Source organism: Mycteria americana, chromosome 1 (assembly GCF_035582795.1).
Source record: "Mycteria americana isolate JAX WOST 10 ecotype Jacksonville Zoo and Gardens chromosome 1, USCA_MyAme_1.0, whole genome shotgun sequence".
Lineage (NCBI taxonomy): Eukaryota > Metazoa > Chordata > Aves > Ciconiiformes > Ciconiidae > Mycteria > Mycteria americana.
Window position 1 is genome coordinate 118,813,666 of NC_134365.1, and position 24,396 is coordinate 118,838,061.

The 24,396-nt window shown below is 45.7% G+C and overlaps 1 protein-coding gene across 2 annotated transcripts in view; it reads left to right on the top strand.

Moving 5' to 3' along the window:
• Window positions 1-21,935, top strand: part of HUNK (hormonally up-regulated Neu-associated kinase) — a 59,992-nt gene extending 38,057 nt beyond the window's left edge. Inside the window, exons 6-10 of one of the 2 annotated variants that reach the window (XM_075517444.1) lie at window positions 4,869-5,004; window positions 9,560-9,728; window positions 10,671-10,754; window positions 16,342-16,405; window positions 18,755-21,935. In XM_075517444.1, the coding sequence (XP_075373559.1) occupies window positions 4,869-5,004; window positions 9,560-9,728; window positions 10,671-10,754; window positions 16,342-16,405; window positions 18,755-19,401 (1,100 nt within the window). In that variant the 3' untranslated portion in view covers window positions 19,402-21,935. Of the gene's footprint in view, window positions 1-4,868; window positions 5,005-9,559; window positions 9,729-10,670; window positions 10,755-16,224; window positions 16,406-18,754 lie in introns of both variants that reach the window. The other variant, XM_075517435.1, reaches the window with a different exon arrangement.
• Window positions 21,936-24,396: the final 2,461 nt, after the last annotated feature.

The window sequence follows — 24,396 nt, forward strand, 5'->3', positions numbered from 1 at the left end:
GCTTCTGTTCTCCTTATCCGGCAGTGTGTTTACAAGGGACATTCAATAAAATTAAAAGATTGCAAATAGAAAATGGGTAACAGAGCATACATTTTCACTCAGTACACTAAGGATGGCAACCATTGTTATGGGGGATAAGAGAAAGCCCTTGGAAGTTGTGTCACAAGATGAATTATCCAAGTGCAGATTTACCTGCATACGGAAGAAGTAGGTAGTTAAGGGTTTTCTCACACAGGTCATCTGTGGATAAAGCAGAGTATGTTGTTCCTTGTTCACTCAGCATCTGTATGAAGTAAACTTTTTTGCCAGCAGTTCACGTTGCTGGCATGTTGTAAAGTGGTAGGTTTACAAGTGAGCTGGGATGCTGCAAGTCTTGCCGTCTTATTTGATGCCATTAGAGTGTTTGGTATTTCCATTCTGGAGACTTCCCGTGAGGATTCAGTTGCACCAAATGGCTATTTAATGTTCTAGCACGCACTCTAAAGCCCCACTGAGTAAATTAAAAGAAAGATTATACTGACTGCTTTGTGCTGTACTGATCTAGATGCCAAATCCTGCATCAATTGCAAAGTTACTCTTGAATTCAAGGACTTGCATATCATAGTAGACATTTTCCAAGTTTGGCAAAAAATTTACCAAACTTACCTCCCAGAGTGAGGCTTTTACGAATAAAAAGCAGTTATATAATGGCTGTGTAGTGTCTTTGAACCAATGGACTGTTTCCCCAATCATTGTTTTCTTTCAGTCGTCTTTAAGTGGGAGATTTCACTGACTTCACTGGGACAACTCATGTGTTGAAGGCTGAATCACCCACGAAAGGCCTGTAGCAGACCAGACCTTGGGTGACAAAAAAGATAACGTTACTTTTGACGGGTTTCATTTTGCTGTTTCATTCGTCCTACCATTTTATAATGGAGATCAAATTTTCTCGCAAATGCGTCTCTGTAGCATTTGTAGCTCACTGACAGTACGGTCTCCAGTGAAAACGGTATTTTGTTTATCCTGCGAGAACTGCAGCAGCTTGAACTTTCAGAGATGATGGCAAATTAATGGAATAGATATAAATGTGTTAACCTTTACTCACTGTGAACAAAGGTACGCATCAGTTCTTGATCTAAGTCAGCGGCCTTGCACGCTCACTGACATGGCAAACTGTGATTTAAGATGAAATTTGTTCTTGCCACGGTTAGGCTTTGGGTCAGTAGGTAGAAACTCTGCTCCTCTGCGAATTGTTGTGTTTGTTAACTTCTTAGGTTTATGGATCTTCTTCTTTAATCGGGTTTTCTTTTTCTGTAAATTCATATATATGAGTAGAGATTTTTTGCAGGAGTCTGTTTTGCTTGTTCAATATGTTGTCTTTCAATATTTAATTTCACAGTTACTGAACACACAGTCCCATCGTAAAAGCAGCCATTCTTATCACTAAGCAAGAGTATATTTTATTTGTATTAGTTTAAATGTTGGGTGACTGTGAACACCTAAAGCAACTGTGTAACAACAGGGAAAATTTGGAGTTAGTGTTTGATTTTCCCGTTTAGGAAACTGCTTTTCATTCAGCTTCTTAAACAACACAGCTATCTGATGACTGATTTGGCTGAGCGGAGTTCAGTTGTTCAGGAAGTTGGTGTTCACCTTGCACACATTCCTCTTTTATCCTCAATTTACCACCTCTGTGTGTTCGTGGTCTTCCTTCTGGAGCAGAGAAGTGAAGTGGAGATGAGAAGAAAAGCCATTGTCTACCAGTGCTTGTAGTTTGGAGGAAGGATTTTCTTAGGTGGAGCTCGCTCGTGGCTTGTGAAATGACCTCATCGCATTTCCTCCGGCCGGTTTTGTAAGCAACACCTGTACACCTCATTTTAACCAGGCACACCCTCACAGTGTGAGCAAGACACTTAAGTTGGTTTCGCTCACGACAAGGAACGTGAAGACAGCTGAGGACTTGTAATCCCCACTGAAGCGCTCTCCATTTCTGGTCATCACCGAGCTCAGTACGCTCAAGGAAGTTGAGAGAAAAATGTAGTTTCTCATGATGCTGGTCTCTCATTTGTCAAAAGAGCAAAGTTTGCCCCCAAATTACACCATGGGAACAAAATTCCACTGAGTGCAGGTCACCGGCTAATCACATTAGTGCTGGCCTCGAGCTCGTTGTAGACGAGGCCTCACATAATGAGGCTCTGGCAGGGTGGTTCACAGTGCCCGTTGTTCGCCAGCCTACGTGGTGCAGCAGGAAAAATGGCTTCAGGCACGGTGGGTCCAAAAATCGATTGGGCAGCTTCACGTTTGCTTCCTGGGGGATTAATTTTGCTGTCCCACAAACTGGAAAAGGCTTCTCTCCTCCCCGTACCATCTGACAGCTCAAATCGGCCAAGGTGCTGTTACTCATCTCCGCTGTGTCACCCGGGTCCGGCCGGCCAGGGAGCCGCGCGGGGGGGATCTTCTCTCCAGAACTGTTATCTCCCGGTCTGGATCTGTTGATCTCTGTGGTGCTTCACAAGCTTCATTTAATTAGCCTGCCTTTTGCCAAGGGGGAAAAAAAAGTAAGATTTTTAAGGAGACATTACCTGATTTGGGGACCGAGGGTGGTGGTGATGGAGGGGGAGGGTGTTGGTTTCAGGAGAGGTTATTTGTTTTGCTCTGAACCTGTGGGATGTGTGCGGTTTCTAGCACAGAGATGGGGGATGTACTGGAGAGAGAGGAGGTGAAATGGAAGAACAAGGGGTTTATTGTTTGCCATAATGGGGGGTTCCACGCCTGAGAGGCATGATGGGGGGGCACTTGGGACACGCAGAGAGCAGCCATAGCATCCACTTCCAGCAGGTTTATGAACTTGGATGTAGCCTTTTCCTGCTGCTTCTGCAATATTGCTGTTGTAGCAAAATAACAAAAATGTTGGGAAAGATTTAAGTAAAGTATCTCACATAAATCAGCGATCTGTGAAGAGAAAGCTTAGAAAAAACCCAGCCGATGCCTAGCTGAACCGGTAAATACATAGCCATAACTCTCTCTCTTCCACATATGAGCTTCTTGACGGTCGGCCTGCGTTGACAGGCATAGCCTCTCAGGGCCCTCTCCAGCCGATACTTGATTTCTGCAGGATGTTGAACGCCGAGGTTACCCAAGCTGTTAGGAGTCGGCACCCATCGGGTCTAACCCTGCTTTATCTGAGGAGGAACCCTCCCTTCCTCATCCGCCGCCCTGCCCTGGCGCGCCAGCCCAGCCACCCTGTCCCGTACTGCGGGAGGGGGGTGATGCAGGTGGGCATGACCCCCCTCAGGAGGTGAGAGGAGGGCAGCAGTCTCATCGAGTAGAACCTGTGAAGGGCAGCGGCGCTGTCCCTTAGGGTTAACCTAACCCTTTTCAGATGAGGCCATCGTAGCCTCACCAGCAGGCGTATTATCCTCCTTAAATTGCACGTGGGAACAAGGATTCACGAGGGTTTCGCTGTATTGCTGGTGGAGAAGACACGTCGCGGCTGCTCTGCTTCGGAGTAGGGGATGGCGTGGTGCTGAGTGAGCATGCTGTGGCGGTGAGACCCAACGCCGGTAAAGCCGAATGGGAGGACTGGCTTATAATTTCACAGTTTTCTAGCATTGAGGCGTTAGCACATCCAGTTTGATCTGCTTTATAACACAAGCCTTTAAGGGGTTTGGTTTGCCTGCGCTGAGGTGAAGCAGCTGTGTTGGCAAGGCTGTACTGAGGCTTACCCAGAAGACACATCCCAGAGGACGCCATCCCGTGCCACAGGGGTCCTGTGCTGCCACTGCCCAGGGCACCTGCGCCAGTAAGGAGACGAGTAGACACGACACGCTCAGGAGAGCGTAGGAGGGGAACCACAGCTCTGCTGTGGGAGAAGGTGGAAAAAAGCCCGCAAGGTCCTGTCCATCTGGCCTGGAGAAAACTATGCCACAGCCATCACTTCTGCCTCTTGCTTGCCATTGACTTCATTTGGGACTCATTTGGCATCATCTTACTTGACTCCTCTACAAAATCATTCCAATCTTGGTTCTCCCAGAATTAGGTTTCTTTATCTTTCGTGCAGGAAACTGTAGAGGACATAGTTAACTCTTTACTATCTTGTAGCCAATAAACTGAATCTGGCCTTGATAATTTGAGGAATAAAGACCAGACCTAGTTAAACCAGTTTATTTTCAGGTCAGATATGCACTTCTTGTGAGTCTTTATGCAAATCACTTGATTTCATTGCTCCTAACCATATAAGAAGCACATGACTTAAAAATATCAGAAAAGTACTTTTGAGGGGTTTTGCAAGAAACTCCCAAGGGATGGTTGAATGTCACTGTAAGTTGAAGATTAGTATCTGAAAACAGAAAGAGGCCCATTAATTTTACTGTACTCTTTTAATTTGGCTAAAACCTCCTGCAACTGATTGTAGCTTGGAGGGAAGCCAGGAAAGAATTTGTCCTTATAATGTCAAAGGGAGCCCAAGTCTCCATGTCTTCCCTCCCAGCTCTGCATCCCTCCCCTCCACTCACCCCCAGTCCATCTCCTTCTACTTTAAACACAGATTGAGTGATTTGCCTCTGACCTGACTCCAGCCTCTTGTTCTCATACAAAAATTAAGTTTTGGCTAACCTGCTCGGAAACTTCAAACAAGCTCTGAAACAAAAGGCGCTTTTTCTTGTCTCCTTTATGACTCTATAAATCATTGTGACTATAAATCATTGTTTATTTTACTTACTAATCCCTTATCAGGTTTTCCTTTTTCTCAAGGACATTAGAGCATACCGTAAGGAAAATGTGCCTTTTTAGTATACTCTTGGTCAGGCTACACACCTGTAGTAACTCAACTACTGCGTTAAGTCATAAAGCGTATGACATAGCTGTTGTTTTTCTTGATTTCTTCACAGCGGCCGTAAACTTTCTACGATCTCTACTAGAGCCAGATCCTGCAAAGAGGCCAAACATCCAGCAGGCACTTGCAAATCGGTGGCTTAATGAGAATTACCCTGGGAGAGCACCACCTAATGTCACGTATCCAAACAGGTACCGTGCGAAAGCGTGGAGAAAGCCTGCCAGGGTGTATATACATTAAAACATAAGTGACTCTGGCGTTGCAGTTTCATTCCTTGTGTGACAGCATCCCACTGCATTTTCTGGGATTGCTTTTGTGACTCCATCCTAAAAGTTGTTAGGATTGGCCATTGAATATGTGTTACTTAAAATGGTCAGAAAAAATACCTTAAATTAGAAGCTGGCGTAAGATGCATTATTTGCAGGGTGGTCTGGGGTGCAGATCACATGATTAATTGGCTCCAGACCTTGGAATGGATATGAGTGACAGGTAGTTCATCAGTTCTGATCTTCCCCTTGTTTGTTGGTAAAAGCCAAGCTCCTTTCCAGTAGAGGCTATGCCTGTTTGTGATACATACGTGAGGTTCTGTGGATTAGGTAAATATGCACACCGTGGTGAGAAGGGTCAGAGTTAAATGATCTTATGCTGAACGCATGACTAAATGCAAACAGAGAACATGGCCATGTTCAGTCTCAAGGCCAGCCAACCATCCCTCTAGGGAAGAAGAAAAAGAAAGAAAGATACTTGTGGTCCACCTTGGTTAGAAATAATCTTGCTTGACTTTAAACACTTGCAGTGTAGAGTCAACACATGGGCCAGCCAGCCTGGGCTCTCGTTACAGTCAATGGAGAGAAATAAGGCAACTTTCTACAGAATGATTCATCTGACTTCTTTTTGATTCTGCAATAGGATGACTTTGTGCCCAAGAGATCCGAGTTCCTCTCCAGTGACTGTAAATGGAGCCTCAGGCAACTCACTTAGAAATATATGTCTATATTTGATCAGATAAAACCTCCTTCCTGTATCAAAGCCCTCCAGCTGTGTCTCATACACAATCTAGTACCTTCAGAGGATTCACTAGGAGTTGCTAGCTTGCAGGCCAAGATCCTAAGTAACACGGAGGCAAGGACAGCAACTTAAAGCCTAATTTTGGTGCTGAAAATTTGATAGTGCCCCAAAATTTCTGTCCTAACTTGCTAAGAGGAGAGTCCCTAAGTGAAGATCCTAACTTCCCCCCTACAGTTTACTCAGTTGCCAGATACCAGATGTAGCATATGCCTAGGGGTGTGATGACTTACTTTTGTCTGAATGTCTGAACCACTGTCCTCCACCCAAAAATGATTTGGTGTTCAGCAGTCAGGCCATCTCTTTGTGTTGGTGCCCTGAAGGACTCGGTCCCATAGGCATGCTCAAGCCATGCATACAGCCAGCCTTCAGCATTCAGCCCAGGTCACAGCGTTGCTGGTAAGAATGCCTCCCACCCGTTTTCCCCTCTGCTCCACTGCTAGCCAGATGAACAGGGTATGTTTCAGAGTCATGGGTCCAACCCCTGTGGGGCTGAGAGGCACCTGCAGCACCCCTCTTACTGCTGATGCAGGTGACGAGCGCTGCTACCGCTTGATCATGCTGAGACCCGGGCACAGGAAATCAGTTTGAGCCCTGAATCTCGGGACAACCTTTAGGAATCTTTGGAGACCTTTCCCTTTGACATTGCTGTTGGCTGGCTTATGGGTCGCAGCCCGCACGGTCCTGGCTCCTACCTGAGTCACCTCCCTTTTCCCTCTGCATTGACAGGCAACGGAGGTGCCCTAATTTAGCAGCAGGCATTTCCCTTCCAGAGGTAGTGTCTTAACTTTCAGGTACTGCATTGTGGAGAATCACTGTGACTATGCCTTTGTTTGACCTGAGGAGAATAACAGGTTTCCTGCTCTCAAGATATGGTTGGATAGAAGTTGAGCAGCTTGGATGCCTGGAGGCATCACTAGAGCCATCCACTGAAATGGGGAGGGCAAATGTGAGGCCAGCTGCCTGCAATCCCCAGACCTACGTGGACAGAATATAAAGGTGGCCCCTACGAACAATTGTTTTGCAAGGAATAAGAATGAGAATGGGCAGACCCATTATCTTGACATTACTGCCCCAAATTTAAGGGCAGCTGAGTTATTTTGCGTAGTATGCTGTCCAACGAAAGGAAATTTGAGTTTCCATGGTGCATTGGACTGTACTGAAGTATAGCACATATGAACATTGTATGGTAAAGAAAGGGAAAACAAGTGTAAACTGAATAAGTCATTAAGCTAATGAAATCACTGTTATAATGAGTCTAATCAATCCACTAAACGTGACATCTGTTAAGTGAATGTAAGTGTAACTGAGAGCTGTATGGGTAATTTAATTCTTTTGCTGCGTGCAACTTATCTGCAGAAAAGAGGAGAAAAGAAGGAAATGTGGCTTGAATGTGCTTTCACAATTCTTTTGCATTTGTAGGTACATTTTCATGCCTCTATTTTTGTCTTCTTAGCTTGCAGTTGTCAGGCTTTAGTCAGGTTGTGGTGGAAGCGTCCCTTCTAGAGTCGGCTCATTGGTGCAGTTAGGTAGGTGACTTACAAAAGAGGCCGACCTCTATTAGATAGAATAGCTGTGCAATGCTCTTTATTTATGGAGTGCCCATTAATCATTCCCTCCTAAAGGCAAGCGAATCAAATGGAAGAACAGAAGAAAATGCAGTGCCAAACTATAGAGAGGGCATATGTTTGCTCATGCGTATATGTGTATATGATGATGATAATAATCCTTTCCTATTATAAGCACATTTAAAGGGAACGCCAATGTGGAATGCTATGCTTTGCTATTGAAAAAAGTCAGTTACTTTTTTTCTCTCTTTCTCTTTGCACTGCTTTTCTCATCATTTGGTCTGAAAACAAGAGAAAAGTAGATACTCCTTCGATCCAAACCCAGGTTTTATGTGAAGCTGTAAAGGATAAAAGCCATACAGATTTGTTCTTTCACTTCATTTTTTGGATAGTATTTCTTTAGTTTAATTAGTTTATGCCCCAAGCTTGACCTACCTGGAATTTGTCATACTGGAGCCTTACAGGGAAAATACTCTATAAAGTTTGTAATATTTAAAGACATGGCTAGACTCCTTTTGAGCTTGCCTCAGAAAGTACCACTAGAGTCAGCTTTGACAGAGTTTCTCCAAGTTTTTGTTAGTGTGCAGATGTGTGTGAGATGTGTCAAAATAGTTCTGAAAAATCCACTACTGAATTTGCAAGGAATCACTTCCTCTCTTAATCATACTTTTTATAACACAAGCAAGAAGCTGTGTTATGTTGTTGCAGTGCTATTCCACCATTTTGGGGGTAACATCCGCTGTTCCCAAGACAGGAACATGGTGGGAAAGGGGAGAGCATGGAGATAAGGTGGAAGAACAGCAGAAACTGCATTTTCAGGAGAATATTCTCCCAGGCTTTTTATAAGCTTGCTTTTATTAAAGAAATTCCCCGAAGGCCAGCAAAAATTTCCCAAAATTACTTGAATTTCTTTTGCTGTCCAGATGCTTTTACGTGCAATGGCCAAGATAAGTTTTGCCTTTGAACTGTAAAAAAAAAACAACCCCAAGCATTCCTTAGCTGCAGAACAAATGTTAATAAGCATGCCAAATAAAGGAAAAGAGTTATTTGAGATTTTCCAGACTGTGTTTTACATCTTGTCTAAGTCCTCTACATCAGACCCAGACTGCTGTCCAGGCATTCCTCGCATCACAGGTGCACAGGACAGGGGGACAGCAGGGCAGGAGTGGAAAGGTGGAGAATGGTCCTTTTGAAGGGGGAAGGCAGGTTGTAAAAAAAGCCCGCAACCTAAGCTCCCCTGAGTTGCCTTAGCCAGATACTAGGCTTGATATTAGGAGCAAGGAATATCCTTTAGAAACCAAATGAAAGCCAGCATCTCTTTGGAGATGGATGGGAGTTGACGGGCACATCTGGGAAGCCGGCCAGCACATTTAGAGGTCTAAATAGGAGCAGAGTTCTTTGGAAAATCTGTTTTTAACTTAGACTGAGAAGATGCTTTGCCATTTCCACAAGGCTGCTGTACTCCATTTCTCGCCTTGGCTGAGTCTGTCACAGGCTTTACAAGAGAGCACATACATGATCATGTGTTGTACTCGTGCTTTCAACTGACATGAGTATAGCAGTAGTTTTACCAGTTTGAGAGCTGCTGTAGTAACCCTCCCTGTACATCCTCTTTCTCCGGGGTGAAATTCTCTAGCTACTTAGTGCATGGACATCATGCAACAGGTAAGGGGTGAAGCTGAACACTGTGGTGTTTGATTACAAGAAAAGGGTCATTTCAGAAAGCAAAATGTAGCTACCTGAGCTGGATTTTACCTCTTTTCCTTCAAAACCAGCCGGATTATCTTGACAGTCTTCACCGGTCAGATGTAGGGTAACAAACAGCGGCATCCTGAGCATCACGGTGCCATTTCAGGTCAGGGAAGGACATGAGGTCCCTCTGACTTGGTGGGAAGAGTGCTGTTCATTCAGCTGTCACAGCTTCCCACAGCACCCACGATTCCCGAATAGTCTGTCCTTCTCGTACCTGCTCATGAGAGAAGAGGGCGAATCACACTCACATTACTGAGCCTTTCAGGCCTCTTCTTTACGCTCTGCCACGTCCCCTGTGGCTGGCAGGGCTCTGTCACTGGGAGGACGGTACGAATGGCATGCTCTGCTTCTTTCTGTGCAGGATTCACCTTGAGGACCTCAGCCAAAGTGTGCTGCTCCATATGACTGAGAAGCTCGGTTACAAGAACAGCGACGTCATCAACACTGTGCTCTCAAACAGGGCAAGTCACACGCTTGCCATCTACTTTCTACTTAATAAGAAGCTGGAGCGCTACTTGGCAAGCCTTAGGGTAAGTACTGCTTAATGCTGATTCTTTGGACGAGCGGGTGAGGAGGGTAAAAAAATGCTTGCTGGCATTTGATCTCAAGGCTTTAGCCGAGATTTTTTTCTAATTTTGTAGCAGTAACTATGAAGGGGAAGTACTCCTCGCAAACTAATAACGTTATTTCAGGTAAGGTTCCCCAGGTTGAAGAGAGAATTGCTGATAGGCTTTACGTCTCACGAGTCCATGTTTCCATAGGAGATCCGCTCCGGCTAGGCAGTTACCCTATAGAAAGCAAACTGTTGCCATGCAGAGCCTTATTTGTGACTTGTGGCGTACTGTGTATGTTGAGATAATTCTGCTGCTTGAAATATCAATAACACAATGTAATTTGATTCAGGAAATCAAGAGGAAGCTGAAAGAGCCATTAAGATTTTATTTAGTTTTTAAGTGAAAACTTAGCTGAAAGTTTTACATCAGAAAGACCATGAATATAGTCTCCTAATCTCCTGCTGACCTTCCTCGCCCCTGAGTATGGCTCGGGGGTCAGAAGCCCCACTGAGGGGTTTGCACAGCATCTTTCTCTAGGGCAGGAGTCTGCTGCCACATGTCACCCTTCCTTGTACATCCAGGGGAGCTTCGCTTCGCTAGCCACGTTTTGCGTGGTGCTTGCTGGAGTGCTAGGATGGGCACAGCGCACAAAGACAAGCTGCACGCTCCCTTCCCTTGGCCTCTCCACATAGTTGCCTGTGGGTCTGGTGAGGAGTCTTAACTAGTTGAGGGTCTGTAGGCTCCTACGTGATGCCATCAATGATATTTAAAACATAATGGACCAAATTCACCATCTCTGTAAGTTGATGCACCTCCACTGAATGCCAAGTGTGGATATAGTCCATTAAGCAGTAATTGAATGTTAGTTTTCTCTAATTATCTTACATACTTTACTTTTCTGTGCTTCTCTCTCCACAGAAGTCTGAAGGCCAGGACAATATTTGCCACAAGAACCAACTATACCAGATAGAAAAATACAAGGCAAATAAAGACTCCTATGAGGTAAAGCTCATTAAAGCTGGTTAAGGTACTTTGAAAGCAGACTGAATTTGAGGATCCCTGGCAATTGTGATTAAGGCGATGGGTTTCTGGACCTATGGAGAAACAAAAGACCTGTGGTCTTGCCTGTGCAGGAAAAATAGCTCCCTCAATTTCTTTTCGAAGGAACAAATAGCAACCCCCTAGGGTGGAAGTGTAAAGGTGACTTTCAGCTTTTATGAAGAAAATAAAAGTTTTAAATGCTTTGTTTAGCAAAATAATATCAACTTCTTTACGGGGTAGTTTCATTCTGGGGTGCAAGTTGCTGGTGTCCTAAGAAGACCATAACTGTGTTGCCTTGAATCTCAAGACCTTGGTGGCGTAGGGCAGAGAGCTGAGTGGCAGCCAGGGTGACCCTGCCTGCTCATCTGGTGTTCCTGGTGTCCTGGGCCAACCCTGGCTTGCCTACCAGAAACAGTGAAACTCATTAGCACAAAACTCTGCCCAAGTTAGTATTTTTTGCTTCGTAGGAGAAGTGATGCAGAACTCGCCCACTACATCATGAGGGACTGCCCTTGGCCAGAGAAAAGATTTAACCAGGTTACCTTTTGGTCTGTCGGTCTCCAGTCTTTTTGCCTGCAAATAGAGAAGCTATTAAAAGAATACATATCAGATAATAGGAGTCTTCTCATGGCTGGATTTTGCTTCCCTGGCTGATTCTTTGCCAATCACTAAAATTGCAAGAGTAATATGAGCTGTGCAAGTCTTACCTACCAACACAAAAAGCAGTATTTCTGAAGAGCGTGCCTATTTCAAAAGCTACTCTTCAGCACCGGATTGGTGATCTAATTGCAGGGGCAGGTGTGTATCATGGCTGGTTTTGTTTCTTTTAAAGACTGCTTGCAAGACAAACTGAACTGCAAGCCAGATGGAAATATCAGGGCAACGTACTTATCATTCTTTTCTTACATAAATCAAAACCCACCTTACTTAAAATGTATCAGCAGTGGGTAGACTCAATGAATATAATATTTCAAAAGGCTCTTTGACGGCTTACTTCAAGCTCTTCAGGGCAACCTTCCCCTGGAAACACAGGCAGGTACCTGGAGGTGAACGCTGCAGGTGTCGCGTGGTGCATCCTGATGCTCCCCAGGCCAGCTTCTTCCACCTGCTGCTGTCACTGCTCTGTGCAGTGATGGAGAGCCACGGGTGTGCTCTGCCTGCCATCCAGGCATTAGTTTACAGCTTCTGCGTACCTACCCCGTGCAGGGGAATCTCCAGCAAGGCCTGCCTGTGCACCCACGTGTAGCTGAGAGAGAAATGCGTGGTCTGGTTTGGTGGTGGTCCTGAAATCCCCACGCCCCTAGAAGGGAACTGGTGTTTGACTTCCATAAGGATAATTGAAAACTAACGGTAGTGCCACTGTATGACCCCAGTTTGGTTTGTAGGCACGCTTAGGGATAAAGGCTCCCTCCAAAGCCTCCTCTGCACTCGGAGTTAGTCCCAGTGTAGCTATTTAGAGGATGAGGGGGTGTCGTTTCTTTCTTGAAATAGTTACCTTGATGCAATCACAGTGCAGACACCGTGATAATAATACAGTATATTCTGTTTCTGCATGGGCATAGCTGAGTATAAAGCATGTTTTATATCGCTTTAGCTGTATTTACACAAGGGGATTGTGTTACCCTTACTGTACCAGGACAGTTCCAGCAGCACAGGTGGGTGAATACAGACCCTGGGATGCTACTGCCATTTGTAACTACGGCAGACATCTCTCCTAAAATGCCTTCATGTGTATGGGAACACAGCCCTGGTAGTGTCTAGCCTGTGCCACTGGGATCAGCGGGTGCCCCCAGGACTCAGGGGTAGGGATTTTGTAAGCTCAGGCAGGTTCATAAGCTGGAGACAGACTCCCTTTATCACCCCCCATTTCCAGAGGGGAACTGGGAGGCACTGGTCCCTAGGCAGACCCTGCACGGAGAGCGAAGCTGTGCGTTGCCATGGGAATAGCAGGGAGAGAGCTGGTCAGCTTCAGTTTCTGCAGCTGACCGAATTTCTTCCACCTCGCTCCAGCGACGTGAAATAAGGACTTTGCCTCGGGCGGGGGGCTGCCGGCCAGCAGCACCGCCTGTTGCTGGGGCAGGCAGGGGGGCACGCAGGCAGTGGTCGTGCCCAGCCCCTCCTCTCCATCAGGTTCCCTAACCTGGGGTGGTGGCATCAGCGCGCCAGGGCTGAGGGTGCTGAGAGCTGCCAGGGCTGAGGGTGCTGAGAGCTGCTGTCGGTGCTAAGTAACCAGGCTGTTTGGCAGGCTGATTTCATTTGAGTGCTCGGGGCAGATGGGCAGCACAGGGAGGAGGGAGGGAGGCAGCAGTCTGTCTCTCTCTCTCCATGTCTCTCTTTTTGTTGGAGAGGCCTCAGGTGATGAGCGGTCGTCCCTGCAGCACATCCAGGGGGCCAGCGCTGGGGATACTTGCCTCCCGCAGGGTAGCCAGTGGGCTCAGACTCCAGGAATTTGCAATTTTTAAGAACTTGTGTCATTGTCCTATCGCTATTTTAGACATGGCCAAGGCAAATACTTTTTATCTTCCTTTCAAATCCGTTGCTGGGACTAAGAGTAGGTTTCCGGGTCGAGGTCAGGACAGGAAATAGCAGAGGATGATGTAATGCCAAACCTATTCAAGTATAACATACCGGTACAACTCCTGCATTGTGCGACAGCATGCCATTACATGGCTGTGCACGGTACAGTGAAGAACGAACTTTTATAACTCCCCTGAAGGAAATCTTCCTTTCCTTTTAAAATGTAGTAGTATGTGGCACCTTGGGAGTTTAGGATTTTGGTCGTTTCCCCTTCAACAACCATCATCTAAGAGAAACAATCTTAGTCAATTCTAAAAATACTTAAAAGACTAGTTGCAACGTTCATCCAGGGTAAAGTCATTCATTGCTAATGCTGGATATGTGAATTTTCTTTTTTTGCGGGGATTTAATTGTACTGTCTGACTGTGTTACTGCTGCTTAGAAGACATTACAGCAGTGTGAGGCAAAGTCAGGAGCACTTGGCAGGTGAGGAGCTGCGGCTTGGCTCTTGCACCGTTAGGCTGAAAATATTGCAGCATTGAAACGTCCTGCATTCGGACAGATGCTGCAGCAACCGACATGCAAATTCTTCCCTCACCTATCCAAAATAGCAGAAAGTCGCTAACAAGCTTGATCAGCTCCTTTAGGCTTAATATAGTTACCACTTGGTCTCATCCTCACAAGTACCTTTAAAAAAAGATACTCGGTAGAGCCCAGTCTCTGCTGAACTTGGCAGCAGAGTTTCAGAGCCTTGAGAGGAAAAATAGTGTGGCGGGCTCAGAATTAACTGTACAGCTCCCACTGACTCTTGTTGCCACGTGTTATTCACACAGCGTTGCTATTATTATTATTGCTGTTGTTGTTATTACTGTTGTTATTACTTCATCGTCGTCAGTAGTGACTGTGCTCGCCAAGATGGTGCCTGGGACCGATCAGATGTTGCGTTGTTCCAAGCACAGCACGGGCAGGGAGGAATAAATGCTCGGTGCCGGAGGTTTTTACAGCCTCTAAAGGCAAGGGGAAAGACATCAGGTGGATGAAGAGGTATCATGTAAGCAAAGTGATGATGGCTCCGTAATGCACTGGTTTGTTTCTGTGGAAGAGTTAGCCAGCTTTAGCTAGCTGAAGGGAAAGAAATTGGAGGGGATAAGGGACAGATGGAGAGAAGGCTGGGCACAAAAAACGCATGCATGAAGGGAGACTGAGGTGAAGATGGTGAGGAGCTCAGAGAGGGTCTCTGGTTCTCGCTCTCCCAAGTCACCTAAGTACTTGTGTCATAAAACTAAAAACCCTAGTTCATGATTCACTGAAGCTTTTCCTTCCAACTCCGTAACTTCTGAAAATTTAATGGTTAATGAGCCCAGCAGTGCCCAGACACTGTCTGGGCGGCCATCTGGATTCTGTCTGAGCTGGGAATCATCAAAAAGGGGTGCTGTCCCGTTATTTTCCTCTTAGGTGTCTTACTATGTTTCCAGAGCTGTTTAGTGGCCCAAGAGAACCTGAGTTGTCTTCTGTGTCTTTCTTTCCCTCTCTCACGTGTATGCACGTTACTTTGCATTTGAGGGTTTCAATGGACTTCATGTCAATGAACTTTCGAAAGAAAATCATCAAGAGAGCCAGCCCTTTGGCAGTGTGTAATTATCAGACAAAATACAGGTCTTGGCACATAATTGGGTGAAGGAACTTTCCTGCATTTTTAAAAACAGACTTGGTAGTTACAGTGGCTTTTCAATAAGACAGAGTGAAACATGTTGCTTAAATTACAACCACACAAAGAATGTCACATAGATGCCTCTCTAAAGAAACAACCCCAAAGCAACCAAAACAAAAGCCCCACTTCTTTGAGACTGACATCTAAAACCAGACCACACAGCTTTGTTCCAGAAAGGTGAGAGATTCTTGAAGTATTTGAGGGATAGCAAAATATGGGCCACAAATTTGATGCCCCATTTTTAGAAGTGAAATAAGACTTTTGGTTCCCCCTGAAATCAGTGGCAGGTAAAGAGTCTTAAGCAGCTTGCAGAATCTAGTGATTCACGTTGAAAAAAGGTACAATGAATTTTCGCTGTAAAACAGTGCTTTGAAAATTGGATTCCTCTTCAGAGCCCCACTCCCGGGTTCTGCTTTTCCTCTGTCATCACTGGAGATCAAGCCTGTCTTTTAGGATGTATGCATTTGCAGTCCCACCTTCAGCTGTCTTCCCCACCACGAAAAGGAGTTAGGGCTCAGTGAAGGGTTGGGTCAGTAATTTTCTCCCCTCCCCTCCCACAAAGTCTTGTGCAGTTGCAGAGACGCTATAAAACACTACTAGGTCTGGGTGGTTGGGTTTAATACTCGGCTCGCGCTCCTTCACAGGTGCAGCCCCAGCATTGCAGCCTAACGCGCGCGTAGCATTGGAGCCCGCGGTTGCAGAGCGAGGGCTGTATTCCTCCGGATCTTGTTCGGACAGAAGATAAATGACTCAAAGAGTTGAAACTTCTTTAAAGCTTTGCAGCTCACCTTTTCAAATGTCAGAAGAAGCGCAATAAAGAGAAATCAAAGACCTTTTTCCGGTGTTTAAATGGGGAGGCAAATTTCAGGTATGAAGGAGCACGAACCTGCATCTGCTTGCTCCAGTGAGGTCTCCTAGGACAAATGGCCCCTGAAGAGAAGGCTTTCCTTTTCCTTTAATTTTCCAAAACCAACTTTCACACTCCATGAGTGTCAGAGCAGATGGGAGGCATGAAATCACATCAAACAGGTCACAGGAAAATGAGACATGGAAGATTTAGTTATTTTGAGTAGCCAGGATAAGTTCCTTGTAAAGGTACAGTTTTTAATTTGGTTTCGGCAAGTGGAGTGCTTATAAGTCTGAGGGTCATTTAAACTTCCCTTAAGTAAACCAAATTGTTCTTGTTTGTTTTACAACTTAAAGGACAAAAAACTCAAAGAACAAGAAAAGAAAGGGGAGATTCTTCACCGTCAGCTCCCAAAGAAAACTGAGAAAAGTCCAGTATCATATAGACAGCCTTCTTCCTGTCTTATCTCGCAGATACAGAACACCAAGGCTCTGCTGAAGGACCGGAAAGTCACCAAGGCTGGAGGTCCAGAGAAAGGTCAGTGAGAGAAATACCAGTGGTGTGTTCCTGTGCGCATGTGCATGCGTGGGCACACGCAGTATTAGTGAGAGCATCTTGTGTGTTGTGTGTTTGTTAGTAAATAGTCGTGGGTTTGCATTCGCTGTCTGCTCTGGAGGTGGTATGTGAAAGAGGACTGGATAACGTAGTCAAACATTGAGCGAAACATCCTGAGGAAACCATGACGATGTTCAACAGTCATGAATCCTCACTTTTACTTCTCTTTTTATTTGACAGAATTCCCACCGTGTTTTAAAAAAAACCGTCTTTCCCTATTTATACGTACTTATACAAAATCAGCCGCACTTCACACTGGCGCTTTGAAAGCATCAACACCCACCCCAGATCCCTGACAAACCAAAGCCAGTAGAGACGCTTCTTCCTACCGGGGAACGTGTTTTGCTAAGAGGGGGATAAGGGACAGCACGGGAAGAAATCACTCACCCTGAGGAGAGTGCCGGTAACGGTGGCATCCCTGGGAGAAGCACTCTGCAGCAGCTGGTGGTGGAGGAAGGGGAAATAGGCAGCTGAGAGGAAATGCGGGTAGGACTGCCAACCCCAGCAAATTTCAGGCAGCAAAAGGAGGGGGAAAAGCATTAACGGGGAGAGGAAAAGACGAGACAGCCAGAGGAGAGCAGCGCATTAATCATGCAGGGGAGGAGGCAGCCTGGGAGGGATGGGTGAGAGCTGCTCGCAAAAGGAGGTGGAATAAAGGAGTGGAGGAAAAGGGGAGTCAGCGGGGAAAATGGGGTGTCGGTAGTGCACACGTGGATGGGAGACATTGAGGAGCAGGAAAGTGATGTAGCCAGCTGTTAAATGAGGGAACTAAATGATGGGAGGTCACTACAGAGCAGCAGGGGGAAATACGGCAATGTAAAACATTTACTGTGGTGTCAGGGTATAGAGTGGTGGCTTATGGTGGTTTCATGCTCTTTGTCGTGACTTGATGAGTTATCGTTTGATGCTTTCTACTTGAAAAAAATGTCAAAATGGTGTTCATCTGGCAGCACAGGCACCTCTGCTGCAAGGTAGCAGTAGTCCAGGGAGCTGGTCAGAAATGGGACATACTTTTTGTGAAAAGTTTAGAAAACATTTTAAAATGCTCATTTTGTTCAGATTTGTTGCTCCTTTGGGGAGGGAGGCACTAGAAACCTGGTTCATTTTTTTTCCTCTTTAGGTTTCTCTGTGCTTTTTTGAACTGAAACCTGAAAATCATTCAGATCTCAGCTAAAGTATTTCTCTGCTTATGGAAACCGTGTTTTGACATTTCTTAAATGAAGTGGTCAAATAATTTTGACCAGTTGTAGAAAGAAGCTAGTCAGATTAAACTGGTCTGCTTTTCCCAGACAACTCTCAATGCAAGTGATTTCATCCCGTACGTCCCTTCAGGTCTCAACCCCTGCCAAGACCATCCCTTTCAAAAGAAATACATGTGAGATTTGTGGCTGTGACCTGAGGGCTGGGAGACCTAAATTATTTTATATCCCTTTTAGATGGTTTGAGACCAAGGGAACTCATGATTAACTGCCGGTCCACTATTCTTTCAATTAGGGGGAACCTAGCAAAGCAGGCTCCTTGGACAGCTTTCCATAAAAGCAGCAAAACGTGTTTTCTTACGACTAGCTTGGCATAAGCGAGTGCCAGCATCCTGTAGAAACTGAGCAGATCTTCTCCACGAGCTGTTTTGTTTTATTGGGCCAAATCCTGCAAAGATTGTTCCATTTATATTCGGTCCTTGCTGGGAGAAGATTCTCACTGAAGTCGATGCAGCAAATCTGTTCCAACTGTAACAGCCTGAATCTGGCCAGTGCAGCTACTCCATATTTACATGTGTGAAACCAAGAACAGATTTTGTTCCAAAATGCAAGGAAAGACATTAGGGATTAACTCACTGTTGTCCCCTGTGTCTCTAGGTACGTCAGTGAATACAGTACGCAGACCCAGTTAAAATCATGCAAAGTTGTTCTAAGAAAGGAGAAACGTGAGATTTCTCAGACGTGGCCTTCGAGGATATAATTAATACAAACAGCTGAAGACAGCTGTGGTTTTCCATTTCATGTCCGTGTCTTACCCAGGTTAAGCACTCTTCCTGCCTTTGAGGAAAGGGGCAGATAAATTACCCATGAAACAACAATGTAACTATCAAATGAGAGTCAGGGAATTAGGTTCTGAGTATGTCCCTAAGACCATTTGTTTTAGCTAGTCCATTTGTCATGCTCTTCTAAAATTTGTTAAAGGTGATGTCGGACGCTGTCTGCCGTAAGGCAGAGAAGGCAGTGCTATTAAATGCAATCTGCTCTTCTGGTTCCTTTTCTGATTGCTTTGCAGACTCCAGCGGTGGGGTAAGCCCTTTCCACGAACCCCTGGCAACCAAGACAGGCTGCGTCACTTCCAGCTCCCTGGAGTACCTCGAAGTCCAGCAGCCGCCCCCCAGAACCCCTCGGCTCCTCAAGAGGCAGGAGTCTCCGCAGCAGGAGCCGGCCCGGACCGGGGGCCGGGCAAAGGACTCTCCTCTCATCCTGAATATTGTGCACTCCTTCGAGTCGGTTGACAGAGAGGACCAAATAGACCAGGTTTCCCCTTCTCATCAGTACAGGATTTTAGGCTCGCCAATGAATTTTCCTTACAAAAGCTCAAGTGAAAGGACACTCTCCCCGCTTTTTCAGCCAGGGAGTACATCCCCTGTCCACCCCACCCAAGTCTCTTTCACGTACGAAGAAAAAGCGTATCCGGCCAAGGAAGAAGCAGTGTCCCCTACTCAGCTGGTTTCCAACAACCCCTTGGGCAGCCCTAACTGTGTTAAAAGCAGAGGCAGATTCCCCATGATGGGGATCGGACAGATGCTGCGGAAGAGGAACCAGACGATGCAGTCGGCGAGCGACAAGCCGCTGGAAGCGAGGATGCCGCAGCTGCAGCAGATGAGCCCCACGCAGATTTCCTTCAATGCAGCAGATGCTGTCAGCGGCCAGTGTTAGTCTGACATCCCAGGATTTGCACTGCTGTTCTCTGGGACCTAACCTTTTTTTACTTTTAACAAGAAGGGAAAGCCACAGGCTTGTTACTGTCACTACGTAATACACTACAGTGGTCCAACGTAGAAAATCAGAGGTCTGCTTGTAAGGAAGGCGTTGTCCTATATATTAAAGTTGAAAGAAAAGGGCTCCGCTTGTGCTGTTAAGAAATACTAGCGTTTGGCATCTGACTGTAGACTAAAACATGTCTTGAAAGAGCTACGTGAATATGTGTTTTCACTGCTCTCATCTATTATTGCAGTAAGGTTGATTGGAAGAGCAGCGAGCATTAATGGTTTGATTCGTCAAGGTAATCTGCGTGGTGCCGTGAATGCCGGTCCCATCCAGGATCTGTGGTGAGACTGCCTGTGCTCCATCTGCCCGTGCCACACACTACATGGTACTGCTACAGGCATTGTTCATGTGGCTAGACAAATGGAAAAACTCCAGATACTATGTCCAAAGTCAGCTTGCTAACTTCAGGCACTGCCAAGAAGATGAAGTTGGTAGAAGCTTGAATAAAGACACGAGTGATCTAAACATTCAGAAGAAGTGGGAGTATTGGAAGTCAAAGCAGATTTTACAGTTAATTACATAAAGTAGCTAATAATGGAATCATTTCTTTCCTAAAGAAAATGATGATTTAATGGTGTCACTCAGAAGAAACATGATTATTTAAAAACAAGTTTCATCACATGGAAATTCACCGCACTAGAGGCCTGTTCTTTTCATATGATGGGTCTGCAAGTGGATGCTTCAAACAGTAATCCAGATTGCAACACGCTGTGTTTAAACAATCCAGTCACCTCCGATTTTTGCAGCCATAGTAGTTCCATGGCGCGCCTACATGCAGGACTGCGTTAGCCCATTACAGCAAGGCAGCACTGGACACACCTGAAGGCTTTTCTGGGAGACTGCAGTGAATTAAAAAGACTAATAAAGGACATGTGAACCTGTACCAATGCCGTTTTATACTGCAAGATTGGTAATGCAGTGGTTACCAAAAATTCGGTATTGTTATGAGCGGTGAAGATTAACTTTCTTAAAAGGCACCATGCTCTGCATACCAGTCTTGTTTTTCTAAGTAAATGATACATCTGAGAGGTTGGCAACATTTTTTTGGTTCTGTTTTTGTCTTCAAACCATTTCCTATAAATTAGAAGGTTTAGCCAAAGACTACTCTTTTCTTTTGTCTGTACCGCGCTTGCGTACGTGTTTGTGTGTATGGGACGTCTCAACAAAGTTTGTTCCAGCCTGGTTCCCAAGCGGGCAGCCCTGGCCCACGTGTGCCCCACTGCTGCCCACCCAATTAATGTCATTTCAAACCCCAGGCAGCAGAGGCGTTGTCTTCTTCTAAGGGTTGTTTTTGAAAGATGGGGATTTTGCCTTGAGACCATCAGTAGGAATCCAAGCCCTATTTTCATCAATATTTTTGCAAGCAATTTTGTGGCCCCATTGGTTTGGTGTCTGTGCAAATGCTGAGAGTTACCCCTGTTTGAGAAGCTTTCCTTCCAGTTTCGTGAGAGAGCTGCACAGGGACTGGGGGAGGAGGGCCAGCAGAGGCAGGGGAGAAGGTCCCCAGCAGAGCCCATAGCTGAGCGCATATTCCCGATTCTCAGCATAGCACAGGCCTTACACCAAAATCTGCAAGAAAAAAATTGGACATTAATCCAAATACTGACAGAACAGATAAGTGGACTGTTCAGTATTTTGAATGCTTGCTGGCAAAACCAGCAGAGCGTGAATGCCCAGAGCACCCTTCTCATCCCTGCAGATGGGACCTTCACCTCGGCACTGAAGCTGCCCGTCAGTTCGGTACGGGGGAGTCTGTATGCATCTTGTACTCTTCAGTGTAGTGAGGACACCCGCCTCTGGGGTAGTTAAGCTACCTGTAAAATAATACACATAAAAATCCCAATATGATAAGAAAGACAGCCCTGAAATAATTTTACTCATTTTCAGATTGAAAAGTGTCATCTTCTGTTTGTACAGAGCACCTGTGCATGCCAGGGGTCCATTTTAGCTCTTCCTTTCATTTAAAAACATCAAAGCATTTTCTTTTTCTTCATGCTAAGAACATGTTTGCGCTGCAAAGCTAGCAAGCGGGGACCACTGAAATCCGTCTTTTGCGTGCATTGGACTTGCGTACCTGAATAGATGGCAGATACTGACTTGAATTACAAACTCAGGTTTATTTGGAACCCAATAAAAGGTTGGGGGAGGCAGGAAAGAGACATGTATTTTTTGTGAAAACCCAGTAAATACGTGTAAGAATCAGAATGAAAACAGAAATGTTAAATCTTTTATTATATTTATAGAGAATATATGAGTACGACACTGCTAAAACATAACCATGTATCCAGCTTAGACAGTAGCTATGTACAGTCAAACTGCAGTGACCATAGAAGGGACTTACTGAAATACAGTAGTGGAAATTCCAGGGGGAAAAAAAAATGTATTTGTTATCATTATTAAATATATGTACTTTTTGAACAAGATTGCCATGGACTGCTGACTTTGTTTGCCAGGTCACTATGTAGCAAGGATTATCTCAGTACAAAAACCAACCAGCAAGACGGTGAGGTGACAAGAGGATTGCCAGCACCTTTACCTTCACCCTTTGAATCTGGCTGCTGACTTGCCTATAAACCCTGAGTGAGCTAAAAGGCACAAGGTAGGATTTCCCTTGCTTAATGTTAGCCCTCTGCAAGTTGTGCATCTAGTCTCTGGTCATTATCCAAGCTCTCTTTGTCACCAGTGGAGGCTGATAGGTATCTCCAGTTCTTCCCACCTTAAAACAGAGGTCCGAAATGATGGGAATGAATTGCTCCTCAGCAATGCGTAGCTGTATGCAGACACGAGGGAGGGAACAGGGTTGGCCAGTTCAGGTGAGAACCCCGCTTTCAGACAGCCATAGGAAGTCACCCTGATAGAAGCAAAAGCATTTGCTGATCAGCTTTCTGCACCTCTGGAGTTAATGTCTTCAAGTTGTAGGGACTAGTCCTACCTTTGCTAAGCTTAGCACAGCCATGCAAACTGGCGATCAGCCTTGCAGCTTCAGTTGGAGCATTTCTGTTGTTGATCCGACAATTCTTGTAAGTACTGTTTCTTCCTCCTCCTACCTTTGTACAAATCTGTTTCCTAGAACAATTGATCCAAAGACCTCCAAAATCAGCGGAGGTCTTTTTCTGGTGTTTGCAATAGGCTTGGCACCGAGCCCGTAATGAACCTGTTTGATAAATCTGAAAATACGCCTTAACCCTTCAGGTTGTGCACTGAGGAAAAGAGCACTGCTGAGCTTTGGATGCAAGGTGGAAGCACTGTGGCTTTATGGGGCCTTTCTGAGGTGCTGTTTACGTGCAGAACCCAATGGAGTTGATGGAGCAGCTGTGAAGCACTTAAACAGGGTTTTGCAAACTAACCGATCACTGGACAGCAGTTCAGGATCCGTAGTGATAAAGTGATTTTGTTCAGGCTCTTCTGCCTGGAAAAACAGCTGTCAAATTTATTCAGCAAGACAAAGAACACAAATCAGCATCTGCTGCTAACGGTGTTGGTATTTGTACTTGTCCTGTAAATGAGCTGATAAATATTAAAATTCCGGGGTATCTAGGTTTACAAATCCTAAAAGTAAATAACAGTTACTTTCATACTTTTGCACTTGACGTCACTTGATCTTTGCAACAAAATCCCGTAGTGTGTAGCTGCAAAATGGCTGGGTCGGGTTTGCAGGAGACTTCTAGGTTTCCAGTGCACCAGTCAGATGGTTTGTCAGCCACTGCCCGGAGACGGCCCAGAACAAACCTGCCCGGGCCAGCAACCTGGCTGTGGGTGATGTATGGAAGAAGGGGAAGGAGAGGGGAGAAAGACTCCTTGGTCAGTATGGCTTTGCTGTACTTCTGCTGGGCAGACTGTCTGTCAATGGCAGAGCGTGAGGCTGGTGGGTAAACTCTCGGCGTGTTGCTGGGTCTGGGGCTGCTGCTTGTGGTAAGGGAGTTTTAGGGTGGCACGGGTACACCCCCTCCACAGCTGGTGTGACAAAAACCTCCAGCCCAAGAGGAAGCTGCCCCTTCACTTGTTCATTTGTAATTAAGCTTTAAACTTTACTGTTTGAAGCACCCCAAGCTCGTAAGGGCCTTGCTTATCAAGAAGTAAGCAGAAATTTCAGGGACGCTATTGCTGTGTGCAGTAGTTCGGAGTTTGCCTGCCTCTTCCCTGCTTATTTAATACTCGGTGGTCAGTCTTCCCTTTTGTTTCCCCCTCCACGTAGCTTCCCTGGAGCGTAACAAAAGTGCTGGGCACAGCCCCTGGGCCTGTTTTTCCTGTTAAAAAATTATCATAGCTCTGTGGACTGAGAGCTACAGATCACTCCCGTGCAGAAACGCAGCTGTGTGGCAAATTCATGAATAGGTGTGACTCCTGTGGCCTTTCCGCAAGCTCCCTGCCTCCTGGTTATGCGACCTGTTTGCATGGGAGGCGGTCTCAAGCAGGAATAGCGTGGGGGAATACCGGGAGAGGGTTCAACTTCACGTCATCGCTTCTCATTGAGAGAAACGTGCTCCCTCAGAAGTGAGCGAGTGTCTTATTTGCAGCAGGTTTTCCATCCAGGGAGCTGCTTGAGCCTTGGTTCCTAAGCCACGTACATTGGCATGTGTTTCCCGGGACATGTTTGCATTGCCTGTAATTGTCTTTCACAAAGATGGCTTGCAGAGGTGTGTAGGGGGAGACAGGTGAAATAATTTTGAGTCTTTTCGGTGTTTAATATCAAAAGAAGCCTGTAATATGATGCTTTCTGTTATTGAGGTACAGGCAGTTAGGTGTTGTTAGAAACAAAGGGCATCAGGATAGAGCCTAGAGTAGGGTTTGGAGTTCTCCTGAGCCTCTCTGCTGTCTGCCTGCCGCTGCCAGGGCAATGAAATGCCCGAGAGAGAAGAAATAAGAGGAGGTTTATTGATGAAG